The sequence below is a fragment of the Beta vulgaris genome, chromosome 1 (assembly GCF_026745355.1).
Source record: "Beta vulgaris subsp. vulgaris cultivar EL10 chromosome 1, EL10.2, whole genome shotgun sequence".
Taxonomy (NCBI): Eukaryota; Viridiplantae; Streptophyta; class Magnoliopsida; order Caryophyllales; family Amaranthaceae; genus Beta; species Beta vulgaris.
Genome location: NC_079202.1, coordinates 7691675 through 7708217, shown reverse-complemented (window position 1 = coordinate 7708217; position 16543 = coordinate 7691675). Strand labels below are relative to the sequence as shown.

At 36.0% G+C, this 16543-nt stretch overlaps 1 protein-coding gene across 1 annotated transcript; it reads left to right on the top strand.

Annotated features, from left to right (window-relative positions):
* Positions 1-7058: 7058 nt before the first annotated feature.
* LOC125491917 (uncharacterized) lies at positions 7059-8091 on the top strand. The gene is made up of 2 exons (XM_048633995.2): positions 7059-7644; positions 7771-8091. Exons 1-2 carry the CDS (start codon positions 7492-7494, stop codon positions 8089-8091), a joined length of 474 nt encoding a protein of 157 aa, XP_048489952.1. The 5' UTR covers positions 7059-7491.
* The last annotated feature ends 8452 nt before the right edge of the window (positions 8092-16543 follow it).

The following is a 16543-nucleotide window of genomic DNA, read 5'->3' as shown; positions in this document are numbered from 1 at the left end:
CGCATGCTTTGTTCATTTTTGAATTATCTGATTTTTGTATTGCATTGTTCATCTCTGAATTATCTGATTTTTGATTCTTCTCCCAGCTCTCGACCTCCATGAAAGCCCAATTTTCTTCTCCAAATTTTCCACAATATCTTCAAAACAACTAAATTGACGAGGCCTTTTTTCCACAATTCAACAACATTTAATTTCCCACTTAATTTGATTTTTATTTTTCTCCATAATAAAAATAAAGTTAGCTGTAAGAATTTTGGAGTTTTGGAGAATGGCTTTCTGTTTGGTCAGATCAATTGTAGGAGAGGAGAGAGAGAGGGGATGTCACTTTTTCCCATTCCCTTCCATTCCCCTTCTATTCCTTTTCTCACATTCAAAAAGTTGAATAGAATATGTTTTCTGAATTTAATACATTATTTTTGTACTTCAACCTTTTCACAACATTACTTTTTCAATTTTATATTGGTGATATAGGCAAAGTTGCCTATATCTGATATAGTTTTATCATACCTCGAGGTGAGCCAGGGTGAGTTTATTCGACTCTAACTCCAAATTTCATATTGCATATCAGCTTTCTACTACGGCACATCAACTTTCCACTACTTTTTACTTTTACATACTTATTGGGGGGCGATTTTATCCAACGTGGCAACAAATTATGTGATCTAGTTGTGTTAGTTTGGTATAGTGAAGTGGCAGCGTGTAAATGGATGCTCACAGGGTGCAAGGATCGCTGATGTGACAAGTCAGTTCAAGGCCCCTATTTTCTAGGAGATATGCGCAGCATTGAGAAGGAAGTGGAGTTGACGATAACAGCCAAGTGTGAAGTTATTCTCAAAACTCCAACAAATACGATGTAGGCCAATCAAAAGACAAGGAGAAAACGGCTACTATGAGCAACAATATTATTTTTCATTGTATATATAGAGTTCATTAGTTGATATTGAAAACCATCTCATACTCATCTCAAAACTCTCTCTAGCTCTAAACACTTTGTACTATCTCTCGCAAACTCAAGTAACTTAGTGAATTGGCAGGACATTTATCCTCCCGTGGTTTTTCCTTCGTTTCCAAAGGGCTTTCCACGTAAAACTTGTTGTTTGATTTCGTTTATATTCCGCAACTTTACTTACGCAATTCGTTTATCTTCGCAAGTTAAGTGTCTACCCCCTTTCCAAGCAAATTTAGCCTTAGTGTGAAATTTGCCCAAAATAATTTGGCTCCCACTAGGGTGATAGGCTAAAGTCGTATCACCTAATAAAAGATATCCTAAAGTCCACTAACTAGTAGTCATGGAAGTCAGGATCGAATCCACAAGGAGATAGCTATACTATTATATCTGCACTCTAATATTATTAACTAAATCAAATGAAAAGGGTTGGTTTATTGGACTGGGCAAATAATAAAATCACAAATATCAATTAAGGGAAATACTAGGGAACAATTCACCATGTATGCAGTTTAGGATATCAAGAACGATTGAAGAAACTTAATAAAAATAATATAACTAGGGCACATGTAATTTTTATCGAACATTACCTCCCTCGCAGCTCACTAAGCCGCTCTCGCATGATCACAGATCGCTAAGCCTACTATTGAGAGCCTATAAAAAATCTTAGCTCTCGGTTTATAACTTTGTATTGCAACAATAATCAACAAAGTTGGTTAAACTTGTATATTAACTTAGATAACTTAAGAGCAAGAATCAAACAAATTAATGAATTAAATAATTATTCAATCAATCTCTCATATGTATACATAGATCTAGGGATGGCAATCCAATCCGAATCCGACCCTAGTCCGCTCCGATCCGAAGGAAAAAATCCGAGTTGACTCCGACAAAAAAGTAATCCGACTCCGACTCCGTTTAAAAAATCCGACTCCGAGTCGGAGGAGGGTCGGAGTCGGATCTCATAAAATAATCCGACATCCGAATCGGACTTCGACTTTGAGTCAATCAATCATTTTTTCTTATTTATGTAATGTATTATTTATGTATAATCTGCTCGACTTTCAGCCAGTTGTATATAGGCTTTTCCCACAGAAAAAATAATAAAAAAATTGGAAGAAAAATAAGTCGGATCAGGTTCGGAGTCGGATGTTCGGATTTTAAGTCAGATGTCCGGATTTTAAGTCGGGTCGGATCTCGGAGTCGGATGTTCGGATTTTAGGTCGGGTCGAATTCGGATTTTCAAAGTCGGATCTCGGAGTCGGAGTCGGACTCGGATTTAAAATCTGACTTTCTGTAGGGTCGGAGTCGGATTATGCATAATTCGGTCCAAGTCCGACCCGTTGCCATTCCTACATAGATCCCCAATCCTTAGAAAATAAACTACTCACACATAATTGGGGAAGACATAATCACAATTAGAGAAAGTAACATGATGGAATAAGAAGGAAGAATTGAAAAGGGAATAGTAAGGGATGGGAAAACAATATCAATTGAACAACAAATCATGAACGCAATACTTTATTGAAATCTTGAATGTGTTTGTAAAGTAGAATAAACTAGGGTTATTGAGAGAATAAAAGTGCTTAGAAAACTAATGACTGAATTAATAATATGAAAACGCAGTTTTTCTCCTCTAAAAGGAGAATTATTTATACTAAAGTAAGAATTAGCGCAATAAGCGCTTTCAAAACGCCCAAAAATCGCTCCATCTGGGTTGTCGGGGAGGATTCCGCCCGACTGGGCGGTTGACAGGTCATTTTCTATAGAAGTGAAATAGCCCCCCATCCGCTCGGGTGGGATCCCGCAACAAAATATATTTTTTTCTTCTAAATCTTCTCCAAACGATGAAATTTGGCTAAAAAAAGGTTCCCGGGCGGTTATCAGCTTGCACAAATCTTTATCTTCAAAATGCCATAACCTCTTTGTTATTCGTCAGAATTAGGCAATTGATCATTTGTTGGAAAAGCTCTTGAAGTGTAGTAATCTAACACAATTAAAATCACTGCATTTGGATTTATATAACTTGAGATATAATCAAAAGAGTGGACTAGAGTCATCTTATACTTCTTTCACTATTCGCTTTTCCTCAAAACTCTTACAACCTAATGCTCGTGCTCTCAAAAGTACATCATATCTTGTAGTGATATATATGAGTAGGAAATGTATCAAAATATGGTAATAAGTCTTACAATGATTGATAAGTACATATTCTAACATAATTTAATTGCATATTACGGTGCATTTTCATGTAGCATTAGAGCATTTACATTGCATTTATGCATATTTAGGTCCCTTTTTATAAGCTACAGTGCTTTCACGGGTTGTTTGGTGTTTTGATTTAATTTCAGGTACTTTGTACTCCTTTTTAAGGACATGATGATTAAGGAACTTGTATTACCTTCAAAACGATATATCATGTGCTCAAAACGGATTGGAATTGAAGAAGATACGGAGGACTTTGTGTACTTGTGCAAAATATGACACCATTTCACCATTATACCCATAACTTTTGACACAAATATGATAATAAGGTGATTCCAATTAGGTTAGAACTAGACTTGAAGAAATTTCCAACGATATATTACATGCGCTAAATGGAGCTACGTATCAAAAGTTACAGCGGTTCAAAGTTGAGTTGGGGAATCTGACGACTACATGGCAACACGTCCGTGTCACTCTGATTTCTTCAAGGCAGTAGCTTATGTACGTATATTACTTTTTATGGTTACAGGTCAACACGTCTGTGTCATTATTGACACGTCCGTGTTGATCTGCTCCATGACGCATTTTACGAAGTCGTTTTATTATTTTAGAAAGTTATAAATACTTTTTTTTTTGTTTTATCACGGGAGAGAGTCTATTGTATACACTTTAGATAGATAAACTTGTAGATCTTCATTATTCTTCAAGACTCTACCTTTCTTCCATCAACGCAAGTATTTATTTTCTCCTTCCTTTCCTTTGTTTATTATTATGAATTTTAATTATTTTTCTCTAGTTTGTTTATTTATTTCAATTATGCTTGACTAGTTTCTTTTATCTATGGCTAAGTTGAACCCTAGTATTATTTAATTCATGATTATTTCTTTAAATCCCCAACTTAATTGTTAATTGTTCTTGCTTAATTGATTGTGCATATTCCAATACCAGATTAGGGATAATTAGTATTGTTATAATTCTATTGTCTTGATCACGACGAGAATTGGATTTTGACGGATTTTTGTATTTCAATTAAGGACATGAAATTCTCCATGTGAGTAGGTAGAATGGATTGTTAGGAAGTTAGAGTGTCACATTTAATGTCTTTAATTTGCATGATTCCACGAGAGTAAGCTTGAGTGCTTATTAATGAAGACATATACTCGGGAGAGGTTTATGGTATTTATAGGGTGAACTTTCCCTTGTGAACATTTAACTGATTAGTTTGGGATAGAAATTATGATTGTATTAATTCATGCTAGTGGGATACTTAACTATAGATTCTTCTATTTATATATTGATTAGTATAGTTGATTCGACCACTATTGATATTAATTTCCTTTAGCCTTACCATTGTTTAAGAGCTAATCATAGAATAACTTTCTCTATATCTCTGTGGGATCGACCCTGACTTACCCTACTACATAGTTAGGAGGTTTAGTTAGGTTATTTATTTTGTTAGGTGTGCGATACACCTATCAATGATCAACCTAATTAAAAATAGAAACACACTACAAGGAGTGCATTAGTAATATAAATTGCTTCAAAGAGCGCAATTAGGACCAATAATCAATGAGGGACGGGGGTAAAAACTCTATATAAAATAGACATATCAAAGTCCCCCAAGATAGACTTTTGCTCGTCCTTAAGTAAAACTTGTCTGAAAATCAAGTGTTCAAGGAAGCAATAGTCGTTTCACCCCAACATAAAATCGTTGCAAAAAAACATTTAGGTGACTCTAGATCAAATCCAAGCACACCACAATTCACTATATGTAAAGCTCAACAAATAAGCACCAATCAGAGATGAGAATCAAAAGAGGCCACTAGACATGCACTACAAATCAGTAAGAAGGATCTCACAAGGGGACTCTCCACTCATTTGTAAAACACTCTCCAAGCAGTTAAATATCCAACCCCAAGTATCCCATCCCAACTCTCACATTCATGTGTTTGAAGGGTGATCAACGACACTCAATTACCAAACTCATCAAGTTAGTCCACAGGCTTGAGCTATCTCTCCACATTAGGTAACTATACATGCAAACAAATCAAATCATATGACTTGTTAAAGGTTGTGATGGGCTCATGGTAGTAGGTGTGGTAAATATTTGGGAATGTGGTGTTCACGAAAGTGAAATATTACTACAACTTTGATGATACAACCAACACAACTACAACCTATTTTCTTTTCTTTCATCTCCTTTCTCCTTTCTCCTTTCATATAATCCAAGCAAAGAATTTCAACTCAACGTGTTTTACTTTTTTTCTTCTTCTTACTTTTCTTAAAAAGCCTTGCTTGTCTCATTTTCAGAAGTTTTATAATTTAGATACTAGCTAATAGGGATATAAGAGAACCAACAATGAGGACTTAAAAATAATAACACGGAGTCCTTTTTTCATGTACACATTTTTTTTTTCATTCACGTCAATAACCAATTCCAGCCAACAAATGTCAACCAACAGACATTTCCTAAATACTTCACAACCAAAGGTAGAGGGATGTATTTTGGAAAAATGAATGGGGCGGTTATCAAAAGAAATAGGCTTAGCTCAATGTGGTTAATTAGGGAAAATAAATGTAGGGAAGCTATGGTGCAATTTCCTATAAGAGTCATAATCATTTTTGTTTAGCCATCATATAGCCAATGTATCAATGGAGAGAAAGCACAAGTTCTAGCGCCCCTCTGAGAAATGGGCATATACACATGTAAAGAGAAAAATGGAATATATACAGTTTTAAGGCACATAACCTCACAATTAAACCTACACATGCTTGTAGGACATATGGAGTACCACAATTGTGATTCTTATCATAGATCAAAGCACAAAATGGCATGCTTTGTTGATCAATCATTGTTTCACGCTCATCAAAAATCCAAAGTCAAAACACAAATACGAAGATATGGGGCACAGGGAAACAACTATTCAACTTGACTCTAATTTTCTAATGAACTCTTATTTTTGTATTTTCTTTTTTTTTTTAACTAGATAAACTAATTAACGCTAAATAAGACTAGGAAAGCAATAAACTATCTAAGGAGTGGGAAAGAGACAAAACATATGTACATAATACTCCCCCCACGCTGAACTAGGCAATGCCTCATTGCAAAGAAGGAAAGAAAAAGAAAATTCGTACGTGTTCGTACTCCTTTTTTTTTGGTTCTTTCTCATACAATGCTGCACAGAATAAGCTCCAAAGACATCAAATGCCACAATGCAATCTCACCACTCCACAAAATGAAAATAAAAATAAAAATAAAAAGAAATAATAATTTTTTTTTTTTGTAAAGAATCAAATTGCCTCTCGATCAGCGCTGGTTTATAAAGGTCCCAGACGACTGTTTACCTCTTTCAATTGCCAAGTGAAGGTGGTGCTTGGAAATAGAATTGTTCAACTAAACCCACAATACCCTTCTCCTCGATCTTGGTACCGTCACCACCATCCCATGGGTAGAGCGGGCCATCACTAACTCGTGGGAACTCATCAGATCTTCAGCTAACTCCTCAATAAACTTATTAGTACTACTCTCACCTGGCTCCTATAATCGCTCAGGTCTCATATCGTCCTCTAGGCACGTCAAGATTGCAAACTCACAAACCGTGGCATTTGTGACTTATACTAGGCAATATATACTATCAAGCATAGGGCTCTCACGAGCCATGTTAAGATTGAAAGTCACATGTTGATCACCAATATATACAGTGTGATACTTCCCGCCCTTAGATCGATTATTGCCCCTGCAGTGCACAAAAGGGTCTACCCACTAGTGGAAAAATGAAGAAGGGCTGCGCTGAAAAAGGCCTGTAGGGCTGCGCTTTTTGACAGCAGCCCTTTCAATAGCAGCCCTTCACATTTTAAGTAGGGCTGCGCTAGAAAAGCGAAAAGCGCAGCCCTTCCTACCAAAAAAAAAAAAATTTGACATTTTTTACTCATAATCTCACATTTTCTGAAATTATACAGAAGAGAAACGAAAATAAACCCAAAACAAAAAAAAGAACGAAACGAAAATGAAAAAAAGGAACAAAAACTAATATACAGAAGAGAAGAAATTAGGAAAAATTGATTTTATCAGTCCCAACTTTGGCCGTCCTGATAAAAATAGTCCCAACTTCCATTTTTTATTGTTCAGTCCCAACTATTGGGGGTACTTTACACACGTGGACCCAGCAGGTTACCAACCTGCTAATGCAGGTGAACAATAGTCACGTGCCTCCACGTGACCTTGTTAGTTAAAGGCACCCACACTTTCCCCCCCAAAAACATAATCTCACACTCTCTTCCTCCTTCCTACCTTCTACGAAAAACCCAAACTTTCCTCCTTCGAAATTTGCAAATCTCCCATGGCAGCACAACACTCATCAGGATCCAGCAATTCAAGGGGGAGTGGAAGAGAGGTTCAACTGAAATGCTACCATAACATCCCAGCAAGACAAAGAACCTGCAAACATGGAGCGAACATGGGGAAGAAATTTTTGGGTTGTTCTAAGTGGCCTGTAAGTGCTAAATTTTTGTCCTTTATTTGTTGAATTACTTAAATTATGATTTTTTTTTAATTTTGTTTAAGGTTAAAATTAAGTAAAATTATTGCTTTTAATTTCTTCTCCTCAAATTGAAATCAGGGCACATCTGATTGTGGGTTCTTCAAATGGGAGGAGGACAATGAAGGACAATGCCATGGATGTGAGTTTTTGCAGATGAAGTTATTGGAGCAATACACAATATTTGGTGAATTTGAATTGCAGTTCAAAAGTGTGGAGGAAAAGTTACAGAAGTTGAAATTGAAGAAAGAGAAGATGGAGGAAGCAATGCACAGTATGAGTGATGAAATGTTGAAGATGCGTTTTGAGAGTTTGAAGACTGCCAAAGGGGAAAATTATGCTGTAATTGCTCTAGGCTTGTCATGGGTTCTGTTTGTAATCCTTGCAATTTGGTTGTACTAAATTAAGCTTGCAATTTGGTTGTACTAAATTAACCTTGGTAGTAATGAATTAAGGTTAGAAGTAGGTTTTGGTTGGTTGTATCTGTGGTGGTGAAATGTTTGTAATCTGAATGAATGGTATTAAAATGAAAAGCTTATTTTGCACATTTGTTGTTCTTCAAATATAGCACAAAATTGAGTGATATTGTAGAGCTTTTTGGCAACCTGTTATTGCATTATAACAAAAACAGATAATACATTACTGTCCTAAACAAAACAAGTTCACTGATACAAAACCCATGAGCAAGTTAATAAGCTGATACAAAAGAGGATGTTGTGTTCAAAGCTGATATAAAACAAGTTCCATGAAAACAAAAAGCCCTAAACATAGTTATGTTCGGAAGAAAAACGCCCTAAACAGATCCATGAACTGAAGGATGATTGCTGGTGCTTGTTGATGCTTGGCTACCTAGACCCAAGGCTGATTGGGAGCCTTGTGCTTGCATCCTCCCCTATACATCCAAAACAGAACAATTAGTTAATGTCTATAATTTAACAACATAACTAGACATATCCACATTACAAAGTGTTTAACTTACATTAAAGTAAGTTGACCCATCATTGCCAACAAATACACCAACCCCAGCAGGTACCTGAAACATTTAAACAAAATTGTTACACACAATTTAACAACAAAGCACAAAGAAGAACAAAAAATAAAGGATGTCCACTCACATTTCCTCTGCCTCCATTACTTCCACCTCTCCCCTTGCTCCCTCTACCCCTTCCTGCACCTCTGGACCCTCTTCCATCTCCTCCTCCCCTAGAGCCCCTCCCAGTTACAGTAGAGGATCTACCTACTGTAACACCCCGATAATTCTCTCTTTCTAGAAAATACTTTTATAACAAATCTAGAGAATTACCCAGGCATTATCGCCCGTGTGATAACATTTCGGTTTACTCAGAATTTTGCAGCGGAAAACAATTTACTAAAGTAAAATCAACTTTATTAAACTTATGAAATAAGAACCAAACAATGTTTGAACTGAAACACACCAACTTAAAACTAATGTCTGAAAAGATAAACTCCTAGAAACAACTTAATAATACTAATGTCACAAAAGCCTCTCCATTCCAGATTCCCCAATGGTATGCATCTTCGAACCTGTAATATCAATACTTTCTTGACTCTGCTCCCCCGAAGGATCACCACAGGATCAATAGGCAAAACCATGATCACAAACACGACAAGCACGTAATCAGCAAAGCTGAGTATTACATATCAGACATTCATAACCCTAAGCATGATACTACAAAATAACTTGCAGGAATAAATAATAACATAAGTAAATAATAATCTACAGACAATTTTTACATGAACTAAACTTAACCCAACTTTTTATTACTTTAATGGGATAGTTATTGGACGAGTTGTCCAGCCAATAAAAATGAAATGGGGCGCGACTCCGCATTTGAGAGTGACCTGCGATATCGAGGAACCTTTTGAATAAAGAGGGATGGTGATCAATCCATTCCTAGAAAAGCCATGGCTACACCATGTACTCCAACCCTTAGTGTCCAACTCTAGACGTGCACTAGTCTAAAGTCTATAACTTATTCTCGTTTCACTTTACGTTAAATATATTTTATTACTTGTGTTGACACAACCAAGCAAATAACACATAATAATAATCACACAATCATAACGAATTCTTTTTATCTTTGGATTAACAAGTGTTCACAACTTATCAATCAAGACTCCTTTTATTTCTTTTTATCCTTTGTTGAACCTAGCCAACAGAAATCCGTAACTTATATTGGTATAACTCATACTTACCAAATAAGATCCACGGTTCTTATAAGATAAATAAATAATCTCAAAGAATCTATGTAACACATGATTCCAACTTACTTACATTAATTCACTCACGAATTAATACCAAAAACTGAACTTATGTGCTTGCATCAAATTCCATACAAACAGTCATACTCATAAATATTCTTAGTTTACATGTAGCACACAGGCAAATAACATGTAAAACAATTCAATAAATCATATATATGAACAACAAGGTCCTATACATGATACTAATAAATAAAAACATCCGTAAGGCATGTTTTAAACCATATAGCACGTAGACTATGTACGTACCTTGTGTAAACGAAAGGTAGGCCACTTTTACTGCTCTAAAAGTCCCCTACTATGAATTCTCCGCCTAGAAAAAAAAATAACAAGTAAATACTTGAACTAAAAATTACAGCAACTTTAAAAACGTCCCAAACCCTTTTAAACTGTCTTTAAAATCGTTTTTATGTATTAAACTTTCATTATTTTTAATCCCTAGTATATAGACAACTATTCTAGTGATTAAAAATCATTAAAAACCTTAAAATACTAACTTTCTGAAATTCCAGCATTTATAAAATTTATAAACCTTCTGAAAATATATTTAATGCATATAAAAATCATATTCTAATCAAACTCATATTTATACTTTAAATATATGTTTCTAGTGATTTAAAACCCTAAAAACTATATCTTTCATAATAAAAATGAAAATAATAAATCTGAAATTATTATTTTTATCATATGAAAACCGAAAATATATTCTTCATATAAAATAATAATTAAATCATAAACATGCTAATAAAATAAAATAGTAAAAAAATACTTTAATGGAATCTTAGAGAAGAAGAAAAGAAAACAACCACAACAAGGAGGAGGAAAAGGCGCGCGGCAGCTGTGACAGCAGCAAGGGCGGCGCAGCAAGGTCTTGGCTCAAGAAAATATTTGTGACGTTTCTTGTTCAACAAGAAACGTTACTTAGCGAAGAAGAACAACTTTTGAGAGAAAATATGGCTCACGCACAAGGAAGAGGAGAGAGAAAAAGTCGAGTGAGAGGGGAAGAAAAGAATGTATGGGTGAGTGTATATAAAATAATGTGTGGGATAAAATAATTGGGTTTTAGGATATTTACATAAAGGCTAATCCTTTTGGTTTAGGAAAGAGATAAGATTTAAAGATTTGATGACTAATAAGATGATCAACTTAGGACTTTAACATCAAAACTCTTTTCCTTTTTATCTTTTAGGAGTTTCGATTCCATTAAACTTCTTTTTCAAAATACTTTTAATATTAAACTTTTATTAAGACATGCTTAATTAAACATTTTAAATTTTATTAAGCTATGAAAAATATTTTTGTTGACTTTTAAAATAGTCAACCCTTTTTAAAAGTCAAATCATTTTCCAAACTCATTTGGATTTAAATATAACTACATAAATACTTTAATATATTTATGAAAATCCTTTAAAAATGTGGGGGATTACAGTCTACCCCCCTTAAAAGAAGTTTCGTCCCGAAACTTAACACAAAACCCTCGTACTTTCAAAAGTTTGAACTAACATTTCGAAAACTTTTGGAAAAAGGTAGTGCTCTCGTGCACTTTCCCATTTTTAAAACACTTGTGTTACTTATGAACACTTTTCTTATGCGGAGACTCTACTTCTTTTGCACTAACATGTGCAAATTGCCCAACATAGGCATACATATGCATGAAAATCTCATAAAAATAGACAAAAGCGCGAAATTTATCGCATTCTACCCCCCTTAAAGAAAACGAGTTACGCCCTCGTAACTCACCTCAAGGAATAGGTCTGGATACTTTTTCTTCATATCCTCTTCGGCTTCCCACGTTGCCTCTTCTGACTCGTGGTTAGACCAAAGAACTTTGACAATATGAAAATCCTTGTTACGCGTACTACGCACTTTCCTGTCGAGAATCTTGACAGGTCTTTCCTCATAAGTGAGGCTACTATCTATCTGAACTCTTCAGGCTCTAACACATGGCGCTCATCAGGGATATAGCGCTTCAATTGGGATATATGAAACACATCATGCATCTTTTCAAACTCCATTGGCAATGCCAATCTATAAGCTACTTTCCCAATGCGCTCCAAAATCTCATATGGGCCTACATATTTAGCACTCAGCTTGCCCTTTTTCCCAAATCTCATAACGCCTTTGGTGGGTGATACTTTCAGGAATACTTTATCACCTACAGCGAACTCATCTTCGCGCCGTTTTAAGTCTGCATAACTCTTCTGCCTATCTTGCGCAGCTTGAATTCGAGCCTGAATCAATCTAACTTTCTTGACGGTCTCCTCAATAAATTCGTCCCCAAACTAATTCTCACTAGTCATTCCAGCAAATGGGACTTCTACACTTCCGTCCATATAAGCCTCAAAAGGTGCCATCTTTATACTCGCATGGTAACTATTGTTGTAAGAAAACTCAATCAAATCTAATTGGTCCTCCCAACTTCCTTGAAAATCTATAGCACAAGCTCGCAACATATCCTCCATAGTTTGTTAGTCCTCTCAGTCTGACCATCGGTCGCAGGGTGAAAGGCGGTACTCATCTTTAATGTTGTCCCAAGGTTTGATTGGACCTTTTTCCAAAACTTAGATAGAAATCTAGAGTCACGATCCGAGATAATGTCCTTTGGGACTCCGTGCAACCTCACTACATGCTTGATATAGGTTGTAGCGAGTTGCTTCTTCTTCCATGTCTCTTTAATAGGTATGAAAACGGACTTGGTCAGTCTATCCACTATAACCCAAATGGTATCATTTCCACTCTCGACTTGGGTAAGGCAGTCACAAAGTCCATAGAAACGAATCCCACTTCCATCCAGGAACCTCTAGTTGGACTTTCCCCATGGGTCTCTTATGGTCTATCTTCACTTTCTGACAGGTTAGACACTTAGACACATACTCAGCTACTTCTCGCTTCATGTTCGGCCACCAATAGATCACCTTAAGTCCTTTATACAACTTGTCACCCCCAGGGTGCACAGAATACGGAGTATTAGCCCCTCTCCATAAGACGTCTCTTAAGGTCATTGCACTTCTGTGGTACACACCATCTCCCTTTAAACCTTAGACTCCCATCATCATGAATCTTGAAGTCTACTTCCTTACCTTGCTTCATTTTCTCTTTAATCTTTCTAGATGCTCATCCCCGACTTGACCCTCAATATCTCATCGAAAACTGACACTCCCAAAGAAAGATTACTAAGTCTAGCCTCACTTTCCCCAGGATTTAAAATTTCTAGGTTCAACCTTTGCATATCTCTACACAACTCCTCAGGGACTATCAAAGCACTCAAGCTATGACTCGATTTTCGACTCAAGGCGTCAGCAACCACATTTGCTTTCCCCTCATGATACTGGATATCTAGATCATAATCCTTAATCAACTCTAGCCATCTTCTTTGCCTCATATTCAAGTCTTTTTGGGTAAATATGTACTTCAACTCTTATGGTCTGTAAATATCTTGCAAGTTGCTCCATAAAGATAATGTCTCCAAATCTTCAATGCAAACACTATGGCAGCTAACTCTAGATCATGGGTAGGGTAATTAGCCTCATAAGGTTTCAATTGACGCGACGCATAAGCTATTACCTTACCATTCTGTTGCAACACACAACCCAAACCATTCTTTGAAGCATCACTATAGACCTCAAATCCCTCATTCCATCAGGTAGGGTTAAACAGGTGCAGTGGTTAAACGATCCTTCAAGATCTGAAAAGCTTCCTCACACTTCTCATTCCACTCAAACTTGGACTCCTTTTTCATCAAATTAGTCATAGGTCTTGCTATCTTCGAGAAATCTCTCACAAATCTCCTATAATAGCCAGCTAAACCCAAGAAACTCCTAATGTCAGACACACTCTTTGGAGTTGGCCACTCACTCACAGCTTGAATCTTAGCAGGATCTACAGAGACTCCTTCCTTAGACACAAAATGACCCAAGAATGCTACTTTCTCCAAACGAAACTCACACTTAGAGAACTTGGCATATAGTTTCTCAAGGTTTCCAAGATAGTCCTCAAATGTTCATCATGCTCGGTTTCATTCCTCGAATATATCAAAATGTCATCAATGAAAACCACTACGAACTTATCAAAAACTCATGAAAGATTCTATTCATCAAGTCCATAAATATAGCAGGAGCATTTGTTAACCCAAATGGCATTACAGTGAACTCGTAGTGACCATAACGCGTTCTAAAGGCAGTCTTAGGTACATCCTTATCAGCTACCCTCAATTGATGATATCCTGAACGTAAGTCAATCTTCGAGAACACACTCGCTCCATTAGTTGATCGAATAGGTCATCTATTCTAGGCAAAGGGTACTTGTTTTTTTTTTTTTTATGGTAACATTGTTCAACTCCCTATAATCTATACATAATCTCATACTCCCATCCTTTTTCTTCACAGAAAAGGAGCTCCCCAAGGCGATGCACTAGGTCTGATATAACCCTTATCCAAAAATTTCTTGCAATTGCGTCTTTAACTCACTCATCTCAGGAGGTGCCATTCTATAAGGTGCCTTAGATATAGGTGCAGTTCCAGGAACTAAGTCTATGGTAAACTCAACAGCTCTTGCAGGCGGCATACCTGAAATTTCACTCGGAAATACGTCCATAAACTCATTCACTATTGGAACATCCTCAAGTTTTAACTCAGCTTCCTTACTCCAATCTTGCACGCTACAGAAAAACAGCTCACACCCCTTTCTCATCAACTTCTGCACTTGCATAGCAGAGATCACTCCAAAGTTCTTAGGTTTCCCAAATCGTCTATATGAGGTCAATTTTCCCGAAGGGTTTCTCAACACTACCTTTTGAACTTCACAATCAATGTTGGCCTTGTAAAGACTCAACCAGTTCATCCCAAGAATCACATCTAGGTCTCCTAAGTTAAACTATTAAATCGGATGGAAGACACTCCTCCTATCTTCAAAGGAAGTTCTTAAACACTTGGTATACCTTATGATTTCTCCAATAGGTACTAATAGGCAAATCAACACTTCAAAATCTACTAAACCCAATTGAATTTCCTCAATCAAACTTGCTCAAATCACGAGCCTTTAACTCCTCAGTGGCTATTACCTCAAGTGCAAATCTAGACAATGTAAACTTGCTATAATACTTAGAGATAGTCATGCTCTCCATCCTAAGGTTATAAACTCTTGGCTTTTAGTTTCCTCATAAAAGCAGGGTAAAACTTTTCTCTTAAAGCAGCAATAAAGGATTCCCAAATAAACTCTTTCATAATACTGAGTCTAGTCTCATTCTCTTTCTACTATAAGTCAGTCTCATCTTTCAAATACAGTAAACTTGACCTACTTTACACTCTCAGGACAGTTCACAGCCCAAAAATCTTTTCAAAGCCCTAATCCGACTCTCTAAGAGGATAGGGCCAGCTTACCCCTTAAGGTACGACAGTTTAGTCTTAGCTAGTCTCTCCAACATGTCCCCACCAAAATCGGGACTCTCAGATCTTTCTTGAGTCAAATTCTCTGCCAATAGGCGAATAGCAGAAGCTAGGGCATCATTATTGTTTGACACTCTACTTCGCGGCTGAAAATTAACGTAACTCTACTTTGGGTTCCAGCATAAATTACATGTCCATCTAAAAGGCAACATTTGATTTGATCATTAAAGATCGCATCAACAAACAATTTCACTAAGTTCAATATGAAATGTTCTCTAATAAACACATAATCGTTCATGTAAAATACATTCACATCAACGTGCAAGTAGAAACAAGCAAGCAAGAATATAATCACATGATGAATAGAATAATAATAAAATAAGAAAAATATTCCCATCACGTGCCCAGAATAAATTCTTACTCACTCAGATAAATAAATAATAGATTTCATTCCTCAATGAATAATAAGAATATTCTCCCAATCCAAAATAACCAACTTATTCCTCAACAATATAAACATGCTAAAGAAGGAAATTTAAACCATTGTAGCTCATCTATTTAATCAACTACTAATCTTAAAGCATAAAAAATACTCTATGGAATTACACATCATTCTCATCCTTATTTCCTTTATACTTTAGGAGTAAACATTTCATCTCCAAAGTCTCCAAAGTCTTCACTATAATATAATAATATAAAATAATAATAATTATAATAAAAAAATAAAAAATAAATAAAAAGAGATCTAGTATATCTTCAAATCCTTTTGGATGATGTCCATTTTCATCCATCTCTAAAACATTCACATCGCTCAAATAAGGTCTCCAAATAACATTGTAGATGTCCTTTCAGGTTTGCGTTCTAGTAAGATCAAACTCTTGAAATTCATATATCGCTAACAGGATGCCTACTTTTAACCATAATGCTAATGTCTCAAGCTAATGTAACTATAACTTCAGGCTCATGACATCGAACATTCTCATCATCACTCAATACAATTGGTTATGATAGCTTCCTACTCTAGTAATCTTCTCTACCTGACATGACTAGGAATCTATAACAAATAAACCATATTGGTTTAGCACCCTCTCTAACGTGTTCCCACAAGAAATCATAAGGGTAAACAAAAACAAAGGCATGTAAATATACACTTTGCAGGCAAGAATTATAAACAGTTAGCAGAGAAG